At 48.5% G+C, this 20,929-nt stretch overlaps 1 protein-coding gene across 1 annotated transcript; it reads right to left on the bottom strand.

The window, feature by feature from the left end:
- Window positions 1–2,554: 2,554 nt before the first annotated feature.
- GTF3C4 (general transcription factor IIIC subunit 4) lies at window positions 2,555–18,455 on the bottom strand. The gene is made up of 5 exons (XM_029062751.2): window positions 18,211–18,455; window positions 8,604–10,430; window positions 6,494–6,624; window positions 4,178–4,266; window positions 2,555–3,503 (listed from the first exon to the last, which is right to left on the bottom strand). Exons 2-5 carry the CDS (start codon window positions 10,350–10,352, stop codon window positions 3,439–3,441), a joined length of 2,034 nt encoding a protein of 677 aa, XP_028918584.1. The 5' UTR covers window positions 10,353–10,430; window positions 18,211–18,455; the 3' UTR covers window positions 2,555–3,438.
- Between the last annotated feature and the right edge of the window lie 2,474 nt (window positions 18,456–20,929).

Raw genomic sequence — 20,929 nt, 5'->3', positions numbered from 1 at the left:
CACTTTTATACAACATTTTATTTTACACAATTACTTCGCCACTATTGTTCTTCCTTGCTTATGAAAAAAACCTTAAGATCAGCCCAAACTAGATTCCTGAGTCTGTCCGATGCCGGGGAGAGCGGGAGCGAGCATCTCCCTTGAGAGACGAGAGAAATCGAGGGAATAAGCACAGAAAGGATGGTCATAGCCCCTTGGGTAGTCAACCAGCGCGGGTAGGGCATCACCCCATTCTTGGGAGAAATCCGTCATCAGATCAGACAGCACAATAGCTATTCTCCCAGCAGATGTTCAACAAATTAATTGTTTCAGTTCAGATATCTTAACAAGCACCAATAAGTATCAATTTTTCTATAGACTTATCTGATGCTATTATAATTCAAGAGAATATAGTTTACTTTTCAGTCATTTTCCTTTGACTGCTTTAACCTAATTAACCCATTAGATATGCTAATATATAGCCAACCCACACGCTACACATTAAGAGCCCAATAAACTACTTGGGAGTTGGGGGAGGGAAATGTCACATTCATCCAAGAGCTTCGTCAGTGGTTCTAATAACTTCTGACAATGAGAAATAATTGGTAGTTTTGGCAGGTATTATAGTGGGTAGAAATCGCTTGAAGTCTAGATGGTGGACACATGAGGGTTTCAGAATGAATATCAAGCATAACAAGTGATCAATGACTTATCTAGGATAATAGGGAGAAATTAACCCCAGGCAGAGAGAATGTGATACATATGTGGCTATCAGATTCCCCAAATGCAGCAATGCTGTAACTGAAAAAGCCTAGTTTTTTGTCATCTTTACTATTGCACTGGAAATGCAAGGCAGAAGCAATCACCTCCATGTCCAACTGAGTCCTGAAACACAATTACTTCAGTGTGCCAACTGAACAAAATTCCAAATGCATCTACTTTAAAACGACTGCTTCAGGGAGAGAAGAATTTGCCCCAAACATGGTCAGGTTCACAAAAATCTGCAACCAAAAAAGAGCTACCATCATCCAAGTGCCCGATTTCCACGGTTTCTCTTGGCTCAGAAATCTGCACGTGACCAAAGGCACTGGCCCCAACTGGTATTAAGCACCTAAAATTGGGACGAGAACCCCCACAATAGCATGTAGTAACTGGGATGGGAAAAGAAGGTAGCTATTTGGTTTTATCCCCCTAATTCACCACTGATGAACTGATGAAATAGGACATCAATGCAGGAGCATTTTTGATGACAAGAACCACCGGCCACCTCAGCAAAACCAGAGATGAGGCATGTCATGATTCATTAGGACTCCAAGATTTTTCTGACATGATCATCATCATAATAATAATGGTATTTGTTAAGTGCCTACTCTGTGCCAGGCAATATACTAAGTGCTGGGGTAGAAAAAGCAAATTGGGTTGGACAGTCCCTGTCCCACATGGGGCTCACAGTCGCAATCCCCCTTTTAGAGATGAGGTCACTGAGGCGAAGAAGTGAAGTGACTGGCCCAAGGCCACATAGCAGAAAGTGGCGGAGCCGGGATTAGAAGCCACGACCGGTCCCGGTCCCGTGCTCTACGCACTATGGCATGCTGCCTCCCAATCCGTCTATCCTTTAACATGACCCTGGCAGTGGCAAAGTGAAAAGGCAGTGGGCACAAAAATTTCCAAGACCGCTTCCCCAAGACTGTTTGTTAAGATCTCCTCAGCTGCTTGGTTCTCGGGCACTATTGCTTATTTCAATACCCTGGACCCCGAAGAGGGGTGTTCTTGGAAGAGGCCTCAAGTGAGAAAGACAAGCAGGCGAAGAGTCCTTTTAAAGCCAAAACAGTGAATGAAAACTGGTATCATTGAACGGTCTCGTCCCTTAAAGGCACTACTGTTGCAGGGTCTGGATCTTGGGTTATAACAGATGTCTACCAGGAGTTAATCAAGGTGCTCAGAGCACCAGTATTCGAGGTGTTTCAGGGTTTTAAAAATAAAGGACTAAAGCTGATTACAAAGAGTCTTTTCTTAAAAGACCCTTGTTAGTGATCTCCACCACAAGTACGAGGCACTTCTCCCGTAGCAGGAAACAAACGCTCGTATAAGGGATCAGGAGAAACAGTACGGCCAACAGCAGAAAATCTTAACTGAGGAACTAAATGCTTGTCCATCCTATGCATCTTTCCCACAGATGGGAACCATTTTAGACTCCTCAGTTACACACCTATTGCCTGAAGCCAGATCCTATGCATCATATTTTATGAATACAAGTCCTCTACAATTCCAGAATATCCCCGTTGACATTTTACCAAAAGCGATTAACAACTGACATCTCTTTTCCCACACACAGACCCAAAAAAAAGATATACACATTCCAAGTGACTAGGAATGCTGCAGATGGGGCAGTTTACCTGACTGTTTAATTGGACTGAACACATATTTGGCATATTTGCAAGTCAGACGAAGGTTTCTATTTCTTAGCTGCCTTTACCTCTTTCCGAAAACCGCAGGAAGCTTACATAAATGACTCTCTGGGATATCAGTGGCTTGCCTGAAGACAGTCACACACACACAGACACACACACACAAATACTAAAAATATATTTAATACAATAGTGGTTTTCTTCCCTTTCCTTTTTGTTCATACAAGTTTGTGAAAAAAGGGAAAACTGTAAAATAAAATTACTTCAAAACTGATGGGGGCAGGAGGTAAGAGGCGAGAAATTTGAACACTTGATATCATTATGTACTTTTAAAAGAGCTGGGCCTGAGGGAGGGTCTAATTACAAAGTATAAGTTACTTATGATTATCAACATTTAACAGCTTTCTCTGATTCTCATTTGGCACAACACAACCAATTTTAGTCTTTCATTCGCAACAGACTATTACCATGAGAGACTGCTTTGCTCACTACGCAGGGAAACACGAATCGAAAGGCTGATTTCTCCACTCTTTGAAAGGAGACAGCAGGCATGCAGGCCATTTACTAAGAAACAAATAACAGAATCACACTTCAGTGTTTGGTAGCATGGTGAAGGCCAGGGCTTGTGGAAAATCAACTACCAGAAGACTGAAAAACCTCTCTCTAGGATCCTTCTGGCTGTTCCAGCCCAAGCCTAAAATGGGCATTTCTGATCCAGCCCTCTTCCAACCTGCCTAGAAAAATCCAGGCTGTTTTGAGAGAGGACAAGACATGTTTATCCCATTTTATGTCCAATTCGGTCAAAAGACACGTGACAGCCAAGAAGGCCAACTGAATCTAAAGGGCGGTGGTCACCTCCACATTGCTTCGGCAAAACCCGGTATCCAGTTAAACGGGGGCCTTGGGCCTCCTAGGTCTGAATTTTCAATGTTCTATTTACATGGTCCAGGAAAGTGTCTCTCTTCCAATGCAGAGCCAAGTCTGGCCTTTTCCCTCCAGAATGAAGCTTTCTGAAGTACAGGAACTGACTTCTCCACTCCACCACAGGGGTCTAGAAAACTGGAGAATCACAAAAAGTGCAGGGTCCTTGCAACAGTCTCTTAATCCAGTCAGGATCTGCAAATAGGAAAATGAAGAAATCTCAAGCACTGAATCTTCCAACCCCTCATTTCTCTTTCTGCTATCAGGAGGGAAACCTAGAGTGCACATAATGCTTTATCTTCAAGCACTGCTTTATCTCATCCTTTTACAAGGATTTTTAAGCCGCCCCGTACTCTGCCAGTCATTTTTTCTGCCTTCCCCTAAACCCCACCCAAAGTTATGCTAGTGGTAAAATGGTCAAGTCTAGGCCAGGTTGAAAGGCAGCAGCTGTGCCCAAAGGTGTGGATTTCTGCAGATCATGCAGATCACCTCCAGTTAAGTGACACTGCAGAGGTGGAGAAGAATACCAACTTTTAAGTCTTCCCTTGCCCTCGTCTTAGTGAATCAACTCTGATTCGGTGTGCCCAGAGCAACCAATTCTTAGCGGTGACATTTTATTGGAATCCATGGTCGGCAGTACCACTCAAAAGCAAACTTTAGATCAACCATATTAAAATGCAATGTGTACTTCCACATGACATTCTCCAATTACCATTTTCTAACTAGAGCTGTAGCTACAAGACATCCCCGTAGAGAGCAGAATATTACCTTTGCTCTCGATCGCCGTCTGCACAGTAGTAAACGACTTTGAGCCTGACCCATACCATTATACTGAGAACCGGCATGCTCCCGACACTTTCAATCCTCACCTTCTGGGGTTGAATGACGTGCGATGCTGTCGTGAAGCAAACACCTTCGGTATATCAAACTCTGGCAGGACTGATAGGTTAAAAAGCAACTGAAAGAAGATAAGGTGACATTATCGAGGGGAGAATCTGTGACCGATAAAACCTGCAAGCCACATGGCATCTGACTGGTTTCGCCATGGGCTGGCTAATCATTTGGCAAATGTAAGCTCCTTGTGGGTGGAGAATGCGGCTACCAAGTCTGCTGTATTGTACTGTCCCCTGTACCACTGACTGAAATGAACGTGAGTGAAGATGAAATCAACCGATAGTATTTACTGAGTACCTGCCCCGAGCAGAGAACTTTACTAAGTACTTAAGAGATACAGTAAAGGCAAGACATGACTCTTGCCTTCAAGGAGCCTGGATTTCACAAATTGATAGTAACGGCGTATCGGCTTATGCAAGAAAGCTGGGAAAGCCACTGTCTGCACAGTGGTCATAGTAGAGTGTATGAATGACAAGGCCTTGTAATTTGGTTTACAGCAGTAACAAGCACAGGGATGAAAATATGATATGCTAATGAGGTTACTGGAGGGGGAATTTTTTTACTGTTATTCTTTATTGGGGAGCAGTGTGGTCTAGTGGAAATAACACGGCCCACACAACAAGCAACTGACAGAGTTGGGATTAGAACCCATGTCCTCTGACTCCCAGGCTCGTGCTCTTTCCACTAGGCCATGCTGCTTCTCTTACAGATGTAACACAAACTGACTGAACAGAAAACATACAGATGACAAACACCCTCAACGACTGTTCCCAGAAAATGAAGGTAGTTTGGGTGCAGTGAGAGGGCTAGGATGATAAGTGGGTTTATGAGGGAAGGCTTCCTGGAAGAGATGGCTTCTGAATTGAGTTCTAGAGGGTTGGGAGGGTTGGCAGGAGATGGGAAACTTACAAGCCGGGTTGTTCTCTGTGCAAAAATGAGAAAACTTAAGTGACACAGTGGAGGAGGTGGAAGGACTCCGGCACTGAGAAATTCCAGAAGGGTATTTTTGTCTCTGCCTTTTTTGATGAAGAAAGGCATTCTTCTACAGGAGAGAACCAGGCTACGTGCGTTCAAATGAAAGAATCTGAAATTCCCCCAAGGAAGATGTGTCAAACTCATTCCTGTAAATGGGCTACGTATTCAGTTACTTGTTTGCACGTGGGTCAAACTTTTCAAAATTTGCAAATTATGAAAGTTCTTGGAAAAAAATGATCAGCAACCTATAACATTATTACAAAATGATTTCCCTGGCAAGAACAACTAAATGATAATAAGAAGAAGAATTATGGTGTTTTTTAAGCACTTACTATGTGCCTGTTCTAAGCACTGGGCTAAATACAGGGTAGTCAGGTTGTCCCACGTGGGGCTCACAGTCTTAATCCCCATTTGCAGATGAGGAAACTGAGACACAGAAGTGAAGTGACTTGTCCAAGGTCAAAGAGCAGCCAACTGGCAGAGCCGGGGCTAGAACCCACGTCCTCAGATTCCCCAGCCCGTGTTCTTGCCACTAGGCCACGCTGCTTCTGTTATGATTCTCCTGTACGGGCACTGTTAATGGGTGGGAAATGTTCTAAGGGAGTGGGAAAGAAATGGACAAAATTTTTTTTTGCTGTATCTGTTATGCGTTTACTATGTGCCGTATTGAACATTGGGGTAGATACCAGCTAATTGGGTTGGACACAGTCCCTGTCCAACACAGAGCTTAATCCCCATTTGACAAATGAGGGAACTGAGGCACAGATAAATTAAGTGACTTGCCCAAGGTCACACAGCAGACAAGTAGTGGAGCCGGGATTAGAACCCAGGTCCTCTCACTCCCAGGCTTGTGCTCTTTCCGCTAGGCCATGCCGCTTCTCAACAACATATCCTGGCTGCAAGTTGCCGCATGGCCTCGTGGATAGAGAACAGGCCTGAGAGTAAGAAGGTCGTGGGTTCCAATTCCAGCTCTGCCACTTGTCTGCTATGTGACCTTGGGCAAGTCACTTCACTCCTCTGGGCCTCAGTTACGCCATATGGAAAATGGGGATTGAGACTGTGGACAGGGACTGTGTCCAACCCAATTTGCTTGTATCCACCCCAGCGCTTAGTACAGTGCCTGGCACAAACATTTAACAAAAACCACAATTATTATTATCATCATGAACAACCTAAATTAACCCCCTTTGTCCAGGATAAGACTTAAACCACACACGCTGCTGGCAGTAATAGTGGGAGAAAACCGATTGTTTTAGCATCCTTCATCTACAACGGGAGAGGAAGCAACAAAGCTGGGCTGGTTTAGCTCGGCTTACCGGAGCCAAATATGTCCATTGGAGCACACGGCCTGTTTGCGATCTGTGAAGGGCAGGATCTCTTTACACAGACTGCAGTGCTCTGGGAAAGTCTGTTTGTTCATCTTCTTCAAGATATGCCCAATCAGCACCTAGGAAGACACAGCAATCAGCAATGTTTAGAGGTGACTGCAGCTGCTCCTGAAAGCTGGGAGCAATTTCACAGGAGGCAGAAAGAAAAATCCCACCAAACTCCAAAAAAACCCCCCAAAAACAAAAACCAACCCCCCCCTCCCCCCCCGCACACACACACATATCCTCTGGTGTAGAAGAAATAGCTAGGTTTGCATTTCTTTCCGAGCTCATCTGAAAGAAAAAGCTGGATCCCTCACTGGCTTTGATGACCTGGTTGAAATGCTGAATAAAACAGAACTCATTGGGCTGCGGGCGGGGGAAGAGGGCAGCATATATTGACGATGGGAACTGAATTTGCTAAATGAAAATTAAACTATCTTCAACTTCAATTGTTTTAGAAATGAGAACTTTACAAGAGACTGTAAGTTGCGGGCCGAGCGCAAGGGAGTCAAAATGATGATTTAAAGTGTGGAATGATTTTAGAAAGGAACGTACTCAAACCGTCCTAGCCAAATAAACACACCTACATCTGCAGAATTGCAAAATCAGCCTCTAAGACGAGGCTAGCAATTTAAGTGCTCTCTCACCTCGTTAAAAAACAAAAAACTATCCACTTCTCAAACAGCACACCTTTACCCTAAAAATAGAATGGTACATAACTTTAGAGATCCTTAAAATAACAGTAAAAATGGTGGATGCATTCTTAAGACTTATCATCCCTAATTTCAACAGGTGGAACAAAATACATTTAATCACATAAGGCACAGTCAACTCAGGTGAGGATAAGAACTTTACCATCAGAAAGCAACAAAAGCATAACATAAAATACAGGTGGAAATACCCAGAATACTCTGAAAGTTACATTCTGAATCTTTCAGTGACTATCAAAAATATCGAGCGGTGGAAGGTGACTGCCAGAGTGCCTCCCCCGAACATTAAAGGGAAAGGGAAAATGATTGCTTAAAAAGAGGTCCTCTCATAGAATCAGTCAAATAAACCATACAATTTTAAAGCCCTTTTAATTAAGGCAATTTCCAACAGCTTAACGCAGCAATCCTTCATGTCACATAGTGTAGCCAGCTCTCCCAAAAGACAGACAAGTCGTAATCATTATAGATAGTTCTTTACCTATAGGCATTTGGTTTAATCCTTGATTTAGAATATAAAAAAAATGGGGTCCCCAATTTTTATTCCCAAGAAATATTTCAGGCACTGAAACATGTATCATAAACCTTGGGCAGGAAAAAAGAAAAACGCCCCCACACCACTGATCTTGGTGTCTCCGAACACTGCCAAGGGTATTAAATTTCAATGGCAAAACGATAACAGTTATATTGTGTTTTGCTAATAACAGGCTGGACTAACAACTCCAACTAAGAGAAGCTGTGCTCTGGAGCTTTTTAGAGCAGAAGCAAACAGCTCTGAGAAATGGAGGCAGAGAAGGGAAATGGGAGAAGGAAGGAAAGGGGGCAAGAGTGGGAGGAGATCTTCTCTCGCAAATTTCCTGTACCAATCGATCGTAGCTATTGAGCGCTTACTGCGTGCAGAGCACAGCCGAACTAAGCTCGCGAAAGTCTTAAAACACTGAAAAGTCGGGCATGTAGCTTTCGGCGGGGCGCTTCTTCAATTTTTCCAAGGTGCTTTCACCCCAGTGATCTCATCTCCTCCTCACAACATCCCGTGAGGTGGGGGATGGGGGGCGGATAGTATTACCCCCCACTTTCCAGATGAGGAGACCGAGGCACCGGTGGGCCGAGTGACCTGCCCAACTCACACGCCCACGGGAGAGCCCGGCTACTCGTTGGGTGAGAGGAATTCACCCTCCGTGGGAACCCGCCGGTTCTGCATTTATCCTCGGGCGTCGACCTTCTTGGCCACGCCACCGGAGGTTATGAGACAGCGCGGCGATCTGGGAGCCGAATCTCTTCCTGTACTTCGAAGGAAGACCCGGGCTTTCCTCCCCGTTTCTCACAGCCGCCGACTGCAAAACACCTACCCGTGCCGTTCTGTCGTCATACCCTTCGTCGGCCATTAAGAAGTCACAGACTCCTCTGGTGGGGATGCTCGTGTTCTCCGTGATCCACGTGTGCAGGTAGACCTCGCCCAAGACCCGCTTCATGTGTTCCCTCGTCAAGTGCATTTCCACGGCCTCGATCCTGGCCTGGATCTCCAAGAGCTTCTCTTCCATCGGCTCGGGGCCCCCCGGGTCCCCGGGCAGGGTGAGGGGGTCCCCCGCCGCGTCTTCGGGGTCTCCGGCTTTGCCCTGCCCCGGCGGGCCCCGCCTGCCCACCCGCTTGGAAGCAGTCCCTTCTTCCTCGGGCTCGTCCTCGGGATTGCCCGCCCCCGGCGAGTCCGAGAGGAAGATCTTGGAGTCTTCGTGGTTGGGTCTCCACAGGACCTCGGCGGGGGTCTTCTGCATCGACTGGTACAGGACCCTCAGAAGGAAGAGCTTGAAGCGCCAGAAGTAAGTGGCCCCGCAGCGTTCGATCTTTTTATCCAAAGCCTCCTGCAGGAACTGAGGGATGTGTTTGTCTTTCAGAATCTTCCAGCGGACGAGGTCCGTCAGGTCCACCTGCCTAAAGAGGTTCTGGACGGAAGACTCCAAGAGCTGGGCCGCGGCCTCTTCGAACGTCTTCAGGGTGACGAACTGCACCTGGTAGCTTTTGTTCACCGGGTGGAGGCCGTTGACCATGCCCTCGGAGGTGATGACGGCCAGGTAGGCGCCGCAGGGGCTCACCGCTATCCCGTACGTCCTGACCGAGCCCAGCACCTCCGCCAGCCTGATCAGCTGGTGCTCAAACTTCAACGCGACGTCCGTGAAGATGGGGATGAGCTGCCTGACCTTCCCGTCGCTCGAGCAGGTGTACACCGTGCCGTTCTGCCTGTCCGCCGTCAGGGACACGATGGGCAGGCTGTGGAGCCCCGTGACGTGGGAGTTGTGGACGTTCAGACCCGCCTTGGAGATCAGGAGGAGGCACCAGAACACGTAGGACCCCCGCGCGGCCACCACTAAGCTGCACGTGCACTTCTGGTACGGGTGGTAGAGGGGGATGCACTTGATGCTGTGGACGGGCAACTGGTCCATCTCTTGCCACAGGACGACGGGCTGCCTCAGCGTGAAGTAGCCTTTGACCGCTTTGAGGTTGACGGGCAGGATCTTGACGGGCCCGAAGGCGCTCCCCACGATCAGCCCGCTCATCTTCCGGTTGCTGTGCTCGTACTCCCACCACGACAGGACGGTGGGGGAACCGATCCCCGACTCGATGGTGCTGCACGAGGTGATGGATTCCTTCCCGACGAAGGGGAGCTGGAACTGCCAGACGGCGATGTTCCCGTTCTCAAAGAGGACGGCCAGCAGCACGCTGCCTACGTCGCGGCACTCGTTGTTGTGCTTCACCTGCTGGGTGGTGCAGATGCCCGACCACTCCATCCGCACCGGCGCCTGCATGCTGTGCCTCCTCTGGAACTCGGCGAAGTCCTCCAGGCGGCCCCGGGGGGCCTCGCCTTTGGACACCACGTAGCTGGCCTCCGAGAGGCGCTCCCCGTAGATCTCCGTCAGGTCCGCCAGCTGCGCCCACTGCAGCCGGTTGAGGTTGGCCTGGACGGTCAGTCGGTTGTCCATGGTTAAGGCCGCCAGCAGGCACCGCCCGTTGGCATCGCAGCCCAGCGGGGACCAGCTGGTGTACTTGAACCCTCGCATCGGGGGCAGGGACTTCCCCTCGGGATTGAACACTCTATCCAACATGAAGGTCTGACTGACCGTGGGGTCCTTGGAGGTGGCGAATTTTTCCTTGCATTCGGCGACCTCTTTTGGGGAACCAACCTGAAAGAGAGAAAACGCTTTAAATCAGTCTCAGGTCTGTACTGGCTGGGGAAGACCAGATGAAAATGTCTCTCAGATCAACCTAAGAACGGATGGAAATGTTGACTTGATAGGCACGCTCGCGCACTTTCAACTAGGGAATTTTTTTTTTTTTTTGATTTACATCATGACCGGAGACACATGCCGAATATTAGGGATGTTGCTTTCCATTGTTCCAAATCCCGCAGCGACTTGCTCACCAAGAGAACAGGAAGAATCACCTAGGCAGTTCGAAAACAACAAAGAGTTGGTCACTTGCAACGATATGTCCGAAGCCGAGGACAGTGGATATCTCTGAGAGTCGACTGTTTTAGGCTGTGTTCCCAAACAAACGACTGTCAAACTCAGATTTTCAAATTGCATTTAGGAGTAGTAGCGTAGAGTAATAGGAGGAGGAGGAGGAGGAGGAGGAGGAGAAGCAACAGCAGCATTTACTGAGCACCCACTGGATGTGGGGCACTGTAATAAGGACTTGGGAACAGAGTGACGTGTTCCCTGCCCATAAGGCACTTTTACGTTAATGCAGGGGTAGGTCTAGCAGGACGCCTTTTGCCTTCCCTCCAGGAAGCGCAGCGGAATTATTCCCCTTGCAAGACAAAAATGATCTCTACGGCTCCGGTTCAACGGTGGGAAGGGCCCGGGCTTGGGAGCTAGAGGTCAGGGGTTCGAATCCCGGCTCTGCCACTTGTCAGCTGTGTGACTGTGGGCAAGTCACTTCGCTTCTCCGTGCCTCCAGTGACCTCATCTGTAAAATGGGGATGAAGACTGTGAGCCTCACATGGGACAACCCGATCACCCTGTATCTCCCCCAGCGCTTAGAACAGTGCTCTGCACATATTAAGCGCTTAACAAATGCCAACATTATTATTATTTGAAACTTCCCCACTGAAACTACGGAGAGAGTCGACTCTACTGACTTGAGCGGCAGCTCTTTTCTCAACGGTTCTCCGATCTACGCAACTGGGAGTAACACGTTTAGGACTAAGTTGCCTAAGCAGGATTATACTTGGCCCAGGGAGAGCGTTTGACTGCTCTCCCAGAAACTCACCCCACTGGGATGAGTGGGCTCAATGAACATTTCTAGATAACGGTCAGGACCTAAAGCGGAGGTCTGGACTCTGAGGCTGGCGGGACCCAAAGGGTTCTTCTTTGGAATCAATTGTGTGTCTGGAGCGGCGGCTCTCACCACAGGCAGACGTGGCACCACGAGGGAAATGCCCTTAGCTCTGCCTCCCCAGCAGAAAGTTATGCACAGAGCTGAGGGTAAGGGGTACCTGGGCTGCCTGTTCCCCTTGAGCCAGAAAGCCGTTCTCGTCCTCCACCACCCAAGCACACCGTCCACAGAGAGTAGACGGCAGCATTGAAGCAGGTCAGTCAAGCTGGGCCGGAAAGTTCACGGGGCACAGGGCAGGTTCAGCCGTTGCGCCAGGCAGCCCAGGAACTTATCACAGGCTGCCAGGTATGGACACAGCAGCAGGGTAAGCCAGAGGCAGACAATGGCTGATAGAGTAAATTCACTTTTCTTCCTCTCTCCTTTCCCCGTTTTTTCCCCTCTCCCATTCACTTATTCCATCGTGTTTATCGAGTGCTTACTGTGTGCAGAGCACTGTACTAAGCACCTGGGAGAGTGCGATATAAGACACATTCCCTGCCCACAATGAGCTTACAGTCTAGAGGGGGAGACAGACATGAATATATGTAAAATTACAGATGTATTCGTAAGTGCGGTGGGGCTGGGAGCGGGGATGAATAAAGGGAGCAAGCCAGGGTGACGCAGAAGGGAGAGGGAGAAGAGGAAAATGGGCCTTAAATCAGGGAAGGCCCCTTGGAGGAGACGTGCCTTCAATAAGGCTTTCAACAGCTGTATCCGAGGCAGCCACGTGGCACAATAACTTGTGCTGCACTGTGTCTGGAATGACGTAATGACATGTGTCAAATGAAGGACCATAAACTGTATGGCTGTTTGCGGACCAAGTGCTCCAAGGTTTCATTTTGCTTGATTCCTCTGCAGAAAACGGGCTGCCAATCTCTGAACTAAAAGGAAAGTGGTTTCTAATCCCAGTTCCGCCACTTGTCTGCTGTGTGACCTTGGGTAAGTCACTTAACTTCTCTGTGCCTCAGTTACCTCATCTGTGAAATGGGGATTAAGACCGTGAGACCCACGTGGGACATGGACTGTGCCCAAATTGATTAGCTTGTATCTACCTCGTCGCTTACTACAATGCCTGGCACATAGTTAATGCTGAACAAGTATCATTTAAAAACCAAGTGGGAATCCCTACAAAACCTAAACAGAAAGAATCTATTCAGAAAAAAGTCAGAATGTCACAGGCTATTTCCTGCCACATGAGATAGTTCTAACATACCATCAGGAGGAAAGCATTTCTGTTCTTCACATCCCTAATGAGATTCTACTTTCTGTCACCGTTATACTGTGTTGAATTATAAGCCATAAGGCAAGCATCTCGGGTCACCATCAATATCAAATACAGCTAATTGTAGAACAACCGACCCCCAGCCTCCAGGTATGACTAAATCCGCCAAAATGAAATTGCACCGGATGTAGATCGACCTTCCTCTTCCTCGGATGTGGCGTGCTTGTATTTAACTCCCCTGAGACATCATCCGTAGAACGATTCAAGAACAGATCCAGCCTTCGTTATTTACACAGTCCCTGCTAATGCACGTACGTTCTGATGTACAGAAGCCTATTTTAGCACTACAAGTACAATTTAGCATTCACACACAATTCAATCCTGGGAATCTCAAACTACCCTGCAAGTTGGAATGGTAGCTTAAAGTGATTTGTGTACCACACCCGTAGGAAATGGAAAGCAAAGCGCTAATTTGTTTCACACAAAGTCTTTCAGGACTTCTCAGGGGGAAGCATAAGGACTTTCAATCACTTAACACATGGGCAGAATCTGAATCAGTCTGTGCATCAAATTTTTAAACTCTTCTACGAAGTGATCGGGAAATACTTGGGTAAAAATGCCAGGCTGAAGCACAGGGAGAAGGGAAACGAGCTCTCTTTTGGTAAAGGAGTCGGTTGAGGTTGGGGTTGGTCCAAGCCTAGGACTCCCCTGGGAAGGGTGAACCCAAACTCCAGGAGACTCACTGTCACAAGGACCCCTGAAGCTGCTGAAAAGCTCTGCCTCCGTCCCTCCCCCAACACCTGAGCACTCACAGGTCTGGTTATTCGAGACTTTCAGGGGCCTCCTTGGGCCCACACTGCGTCACCTCTGAACATGGATTATTTATTCACCCCTCTCTCAGCCCCACGTCACTTTTGTACCTATCTGTAATTTATTTCTATTCATGTCTGTCTCCCCCTCTAGACTGTAAGTTCCGTGTGGGCCTACCAACTGTTGTATTCCTCCAAGCGCTTAGTACAGTGAACTGCACACAGTAAGCGCTCAATCAAGAACTGTTTGATTGAAATACAACTGATTGACTGAGACAGCCCTTTTGGAAGTGTAGCAGAAAGAACATGACTCCAGCATTCTGAAGATCTGGGTTCTAGTCCCAGTTCTGCAAATGTAGGGGAAGATCTGCTTGGGCTCTGCGTTCAGTAGTGAAGATTTGTCTCAATAACCACCGACAGTGTTCCTTGAGGCAGACAGGCCCGATAGGAATCCTGAAATACAGCTAAGTAACTTGGGAAGGGATGACTGCAGTGGCTACCAAGAAAACTCACCTGCTAAGTTATGATGTTCTGGCCCAGCACTGGCACAATGCCGGGGTAATTTCAGTCATAAAATGGGTCCTATCCATGAGAAAAACCTTTGTGTGCACTTGGGGACTAGGACTGGGTCTGACCTGATTAACCTGCAGTGCTCCGTACCCTGTTTGGGTCATAATAATCAAATATCACTATTATTATTTCAGTGCTTGGCATAGAGTAAGCAAATAGTGTGAATATTATTACTTTGTAATATGTTACACTTCATGCTCCAGTGGAATCACTCCTGACAGGAGTGAGAGAAGGTTCAAATCAATCAAACGATGGAACTTATTGAGCACTTACGGTGTGTAGAGGACTGTACTAAGCACTCGGGAGAGTACAGTTCAAGAGAGTTGTTAGACACAATCCCTGCCCTTAAGGAGTTTCCAAGCTCTGCATAAGCTACTGTCACTATAATCAATACCACTACACAGGTTCTTGGCCCCGTAGACTCCCGAACAAGGCTCATCCATTATTCTTGACAGGAAATTCCATCATCACAGTACAGAAATAGTTCGGCTCTTACTGATTTTTGTTTGTGAGCCAATGATTAGAAATAATCAACTAATCCAAGAACGAAAACAATGCTAGAAATGAAACTAGGTTGCCTTTCAGTCTTCTTCCTAGCACAGTGTGTCTCAAACATCAAATATTCTCAATGTATGACCTACGGGCTACAGCTAATCGCTCCTCAGATGCCCGCCCCCCCGAAAAAAAGGCCTTCAGTGTCTCCTTATAGTACTGTGGATCAGGAGAGAGGAAATGTAATAGGAAGATCCAGAAGGAGGAAGAGGTCAGCTTAACCCCATTTCATAGTTAGTTACAGTATTTATTAAGTGCTTACTATGTGCCAGGTACTAAGCGCTGAGGTGGATACAGATAACCCATTCAGACTCGGTCCTTATCCCTCGTGAGACTCAGAATCTGGCAGGGAAGGACAAACATACACAAAAAGATAAAGAAGAGACAATGACAGCTTTGGAAAAAAACAAACAAGAAATAAAAGACGATGGACAAAAAAGACAGAGGAAGAATCCTGGAAGGGTGGAATACTGATGTTCCTCAGTCTTTGCTTCCAAAATGCTGAAGATTCCTAGCAATCTCACAGTTGGTAAGGCAGGCTGTTCTGGATCCCGACTCAAGGCTTTGGACGGGGGGCCTGCCTCTGCCACGGTCAAAGAGCTGGGAAGAGAGCTGCAGTCCAAGTCCTTTCAACTGCCTTAGAAACAGAAGATATCTTCACGAGACCTGTCCCAAAATTTGATAGACTGGTATGGATTGGAAGTCACACAACCAGCTGTCTAGTTTCACTTCTATACTGTGTGGCCCAAGGCAAATCACTTGACCTCTCTGGGCCTCAGTCTCCCTGCCTCCTACCTAATTCGGAGGAAGGTGGCACGGGCAAACGAAACGCTATGGGTGAAGCACGAGATCCTTGGGCAGAAGTTCTTCCATAAATTCAAGACGGCAGACCTCTTTGAACCAGAGACTTGAATGAGGTTTTAAAAAGATACTTGTAAGTGCTGTATGAATTTCCATATGTAAAATTTAACCAAAGTTTACTCGTATCCCTTCCAAAGAAGCCTACGGAACAGTCTTATAACTGATCATCATTTTTAATTACTGAAGGTCTATTTTTGATTCCTAATCTCTGTCTGGAAACTAGTGTGCCAAACCTCCATAACTGCACGTATTTCTCCAGATGGCTGCCCCTAGCAATAGGTTAAGAAATGTCAGGTATACAGAAATGTAAATCCTTTATTCTCCCACATGGTGAGGCCAAGAAGGAATATTCTTGAACGTTCAAACTCGTTGTGGGCAGGGAATGTGGCCTTACTGTTGTACTCTCCCAGTGCTTAGTACAGTGCTCTGCACTCAGTAAGCACTCAATAAATGCCACTGACTAAGTAAATGAATGAATACTACCTGGCTGAGACGATCTTAATGGAAATTTTTTTAAAAAACTCTGAAGGTAAAAAGATTTAATAAAAATAATATATTCCAATTATAACTAGTTTCCAAATACTATAAATGTACCATAAATACTACGGAAGCTTTTCTTCTACAGAAATTTATTTACGAGGGAGCTCAACGTTTGAAACAAGGACATTTTACATCAGTTTCCAAATATGCCTATCCTTTACTTCATAAGCTGAGTAACACTGCATTTCATGAATTGCTTGGTATTCTTCTGGTTATGCTTTAATCACGTCAAAGAGCTCCTGCTTTGTTGCCCAGTGCACTTTTACTCACACGCTCAGCACTCCAGGAAGGGGAAACTTTAGTTTAAGATTTGGGGAATTGGGGAAACTGGCAAAAAATGGGATCACCTCATCTAACTCGGGCAAGGGGCAGGGGAGGAAGGCATATTAGAGTAAACAAAGCCAGCTGCGGGCTTCCAGGAGCTGGTCCCAGACAATAGGAATAGGGATGCAAGCAGATGCGACGCTGGGTCCTGGGGTATGTATGTGTGTGTGTGTGTATATATATATATATGATTATTTATATATATGAAGTAAAACAGGAGGTGAGACGGCAAGGCAGGAACAGTCAAAGCCCCAAGCAGGCCAGGAGCAGCAGAGGAGGGCAGGATCATCAGAAGAGGAGTGGTTTTGACGGGGGAAACCAGGAGGCTTATGGCAAAGGGTTGGAGGGAAGAGGGAGGGGGAGAAACAGCTGCTGACCTCTCAAAAAGAGAAAGCACCAGCTCTCATCCACACCCCCTGCAAATTCACTACCAGTGCCTGATGCACGCTACTGGACCACCGTTGCTGGGCTCCCTCAGGAAGACAGGAAGGATGCTGAGGGGGAAGGAGGGCAGAGGGGGAGGGAGAGGATGAGGAGGAGGAAAGGCCAGGGGTGAAAAGGAAGAGGAGGGAAAGGATGAGGGATGAGGAGGAAAGGCCTAGGGAGGGAAAGGATGAAGGAGGAGGTGGAAAGGCTGGGGGACGGAGGGAGGAGGAAGAGGGAAAGGATGAAGGAAGAGGAAAGGTGGGGGGGAGGAGAGAGGAGGGAAAGGATGAAGGAGGAGGAAAGGTGTTGGGGGTGGGAGCGGAGGAAGAGGGAAAGGATGAAGGAGGGGGAGGAAAGGCCGAGGAAAGGAGGGAAGAGGAAGAGGGGGAGGCGGAAGAAGGAGGAGAAAAAGGCCGGGGGAAGGAGACAAGAAGAGGAGGGTGAGAGAAAGGATGGGAGAGGGAAAGGAAGGAGGAGGAGGAGGAGGGAAAGTTTGGAAGAGGAGGGGAGAGAGGAAAAGGATGAAGGGGAAGGAAAGGTGGGGGAAGGAGGGCAAGGGAAAGGATGAAGGAGGAGAAGGAAAGGTGGGGGGGGGAGAGAGAGGGAAAGGATAAAGGAGGAGGAGGGAAAGCAGGGAAGGGGAGGAGAGAAAGGGAAAGGATGAAGGAGGAGAAGAAAAGGTGGGGGAAGGAGGGAAGGGATGGAAGAAGAGGGGGAGGAGGGAAGGCCTGAGGAAGAGGGGAGAGTGAGGGAAAGGATGAAGGAGGAGAAGGAAAGGTGGGGGAAGGAGGGAAAGGATGCGGGAGGAAAGGCCTGGGGAAGAGGAGGAGAGAGAAGGAAAGGATGAAGGAGGAGAAAGAAGGGTGGGGGAAGGAGGGAAAGGATGGAGGAGGAAGAAAGGCCTGAGGAATAAGAGGAAAGAGGGGAAAGGGATGAAGGAGGAGAAGGAAAGGTCCAGGGAAGGAGGGAAAGAATGGAGGAGGAGGAGGTCAGGGCTGGGGAAGATGAGGAGAGAGGAGAAAGGGATGAAGGAGGAGAAGGAAAGGTCGGGGGAAGAAGGGAAAGAATGGAGGAGGAGGAGGACAGGGCTGGAGAAGAAGAGGAGAGAGGGGAAAAGGATGGAGGAGGAGAAGGAAAGGTCGGGGGAAGGAGGGGAAGAATGGAGGAGGAGGACAGGGCTGGGGAGGTGGCGGAAAAGGCAGAAGGAGGGGGAGGGAAGGAAGGGAGGGAAGGGAAGGGAAGGAAGGGAGGAAGTGCGGGTGGCCGTGTGCGGGCGGGGGTTACCTTGAGCAGGCAGCTGGTGATGGGGGCGGGCAGGGAGGTGCGGTGGATGACGAGCTCGTGTCCGGGGTTGTGGACGTCGCAGACCAGCTCCAGCACGGCGACGCTGCGGGCGGTGGCCACGGACACGCGGTGGTCCTCGGACCAGGCCAGGGGCTCCAGCCCGCTGACGGCGTGTTGCAGACGCACCGCCGGCTCCCGGCGCCACGCCGGGGCCCCGAACAGCCCCGAACGCCCGCCCTCCACACCCACACCCACCGCCGACATCTTCCCTCCTCCTCCTCCTCCTCCTCCTCCTCCTCCTCCCGAGGACCCCGCCGCTGCCTAGCAACGCCGCCCGGCCTGCCCGCCGCACTGCCTGACTGCAATAAACCCTCCCCCCCCCAGGACTGGACTCGAACCCAGACCCTCCGGGGTCGCCCCTCCCGTCCGCTCCTCTCTCTCCCCAAGCCCGCAGGACGGACCCCGGGAGGGGGGCGGTGCAGGTAAAGGGGAAGGGCGGGGGGGGGTCCCCCACTTGTGGCAGGATGGGGAGTGGGGGGGCTGCTTCCCTCCCCCCAGATTGGAAGCTCTTTATTCATTCATTTCATGCGATAGGATTTATGGAGCGCCGACTAGGTGCAGAGCACTGGGCTGAGCGCTTGGGATTCATGCATTTCATCCAATAGTATTTATGGAGCGCTGACTAGGTGCAGAGCACTGGACTGAGCGCTTGGGATTCATTCATTTCATCCAACAGTATTTATGGAGCGCTGACTAGGTGCAGAGCACTGGGCTGAGCGCTTGGAATTCATGCATTTCATCCAACAGTATTTATGGAGCGCTGACTAGGTGCAGAGCACTGGGCTGAGTGCTTGGGATTCAATCATTTCATCCAACAGTATTTATGGAGCGCTGACTAGGTGCAGAGCACTGGGCTGAGCGCTTGGGATTCATTCATTTCATCCAACAGTATTTATGGAGCGCTGACTAGGTGCAGAGCACTGGGCTGAGCGCTTGGGATTCATTCATTTCATCCAACAGTATTTATGGAGCTCTGACTAGGTGCAGAGCACTGGACTGAGCGCTTGGGATTCATTCATTTCATCCAACAGTATTTATGGAGCGCTGACTAGGTGCAGAGCACTGGGCTGAGCGCTTGGGATTCATTCATTTCATCCAACAGTATTTATGGAGCGCTGACTAGGTGCAGAGCACTGGGCTGAGCGCTTGGAATTCATTCATTTCATCCAACAGTATTTATGGAGCGCTGACTAGGTGCAGAGCACTGGGCTGAGTGCTTGGGATTCAATCATTTCATCCAATAGTATTTATGGAGTGCTTACTATGTGCAGAGCACTGGGCTGAGCGCTTGGGATTCATTCATTTCATCCAACAGTATTTATGGAGCGCTGACTATGTGCAGAGCACTGGGCTGAGCGCTTGGGATTCATTCATTTCATCCAACAGTATTTATGGAGCGCTGACTAGGTGCAGAGCACTGGGCTGAGCGCTTGGGATTCATTCATTTCATCCAACAGTATTTATGGAGCGCTGACTAGGTGCAGAGCACTGGGCTGAGCGCTTGGGATTCAATCATTTCATCCAACAGTATTTATGGAGCGCTGACTAGGTGCAGAGCACTGGGCTGAGCGCTTGGGATTCATTCATTTCATCCAACAGTATTTATGGAGCGCTGACTAGGTGCAGAGCACTGGGCTGAGCGCTTGGGATTCATTCATTTCATCCAACAGTATTTATGGAGCTCTGACTAGGTGCAGAGCACTGGACTGAGCGCTTGGGATTCATTCATTTCATCCAACAGTATTTATGAAGCGCTGACTAGGTGCAGAGCACTGGGCTGAGCGCTTGGGATTCATTCATTTCATCCAACAGTATTTATGGAGCGCTGACTAGGTGCAGAGCACTGGGCTGAGCGCTTGGGATTCATTCATTTCATCCAACAGTATTTATGGAGCTCTGACTAGGTGCAGAGCACTGGACTGAGCGCTTGGGATTCATTCATTTCATCCAACAGTATTTATGAAGCGCTGACTAGGTGCAGAGCACTGGGCTGAGCGCTTGGGATTCATTCATTTCATCCAACAGTATTTATGGAGCGCTGACTAGGTGCAGAGCACTGGGCTGAGCGCTTGGAATTCATTCATTTCATCCAACAGTATTTATGGAGCGCTGACTAGGTGCAGAGCACTGGGCTGAGTGCTTGGGATTCAATCATTTCATCCAATAGTATTTATGGAGTGCTTACTATGTGCAGAGCACTGGGCTGAGCGCTTGGGATTCATTCATTTCATCCAACAGTATTTATGGAGCGCTGACTAGGTGCAGAGCACTGGGCTGAGCGCTTGGGATTCATTCATTTCATCCAACAGTATTTATGGAGCGCTGACTAGGTGCAGAGCACTGGGCTGAGCGCTTGGGATTCATTCATTTCATCCAACAGTATTTATGGAGCGCTGACTAGGTGCAGAGCACTGGGCTGAGCGCTTGGGATTCATTCATTTCATCCAACAGTATTTATGGAGCGCTGACTAGGTGCAGAGCACTGGGCTGAGCGCTTGGAATTCATTCATTTCATCCAACAGTATTTATGGAGCGCTGACTAGGTGCAGAGCACTGGGCTGAGTGCTTGGGATTCAATCATTTCATCCAATAGTATTTATGGAGTGCTTACTATGTGCAGAGCACTGGGCTGAGCGCTTGGGATTCATTCATTTCATCC

Source organism: Ornithorhynchus anatinus, chromosome 4 (assembly GCF_004115215.2).
Source record: "Ornithorhynchus anatinus isolate Pmale09 chromosome 4, mOrnAna1.pri.v4, whole genome shotgun sequence".
Classification (NCBI taxonomy): Eukaryota; Metazoa; Chordata; class Mammalia; order Monotremata; family Ornithorhynchidae; genus Ornithorhynchus; species Ornithorhynchus anatinus.
The sequence above is the reverse complement of the archived record's forward strand: the minus strand, read 5'-3'. Positions and strand labels throughout refer to the sequence as shown.

Bases quoted from the DNA above. Each gene is read 5' to 3' on its own strand.
- GTF3C4 (XM_029062751.2), bottom strand. From the start codon at position 10,352: ATGTTGGATAGAGTGTTCAATCCCGAGGGGAAGTCCCTGCCCCCGATG. The intron at 6,625-8,603 runs GTAGGTGTTTTG...GTGTCTTCCTAG, and splicing joins ATGACGACAGAACGGCACGG to GTGCTGATTGGGCATATCTT. The intron at 3,504-4,177 runs GTGAGGATTGAA...TCCTATTTGCAG, and splicing joins ACGTCATTCAACCCCAGAAG to ATCCTGACTGGATTAAGAGA.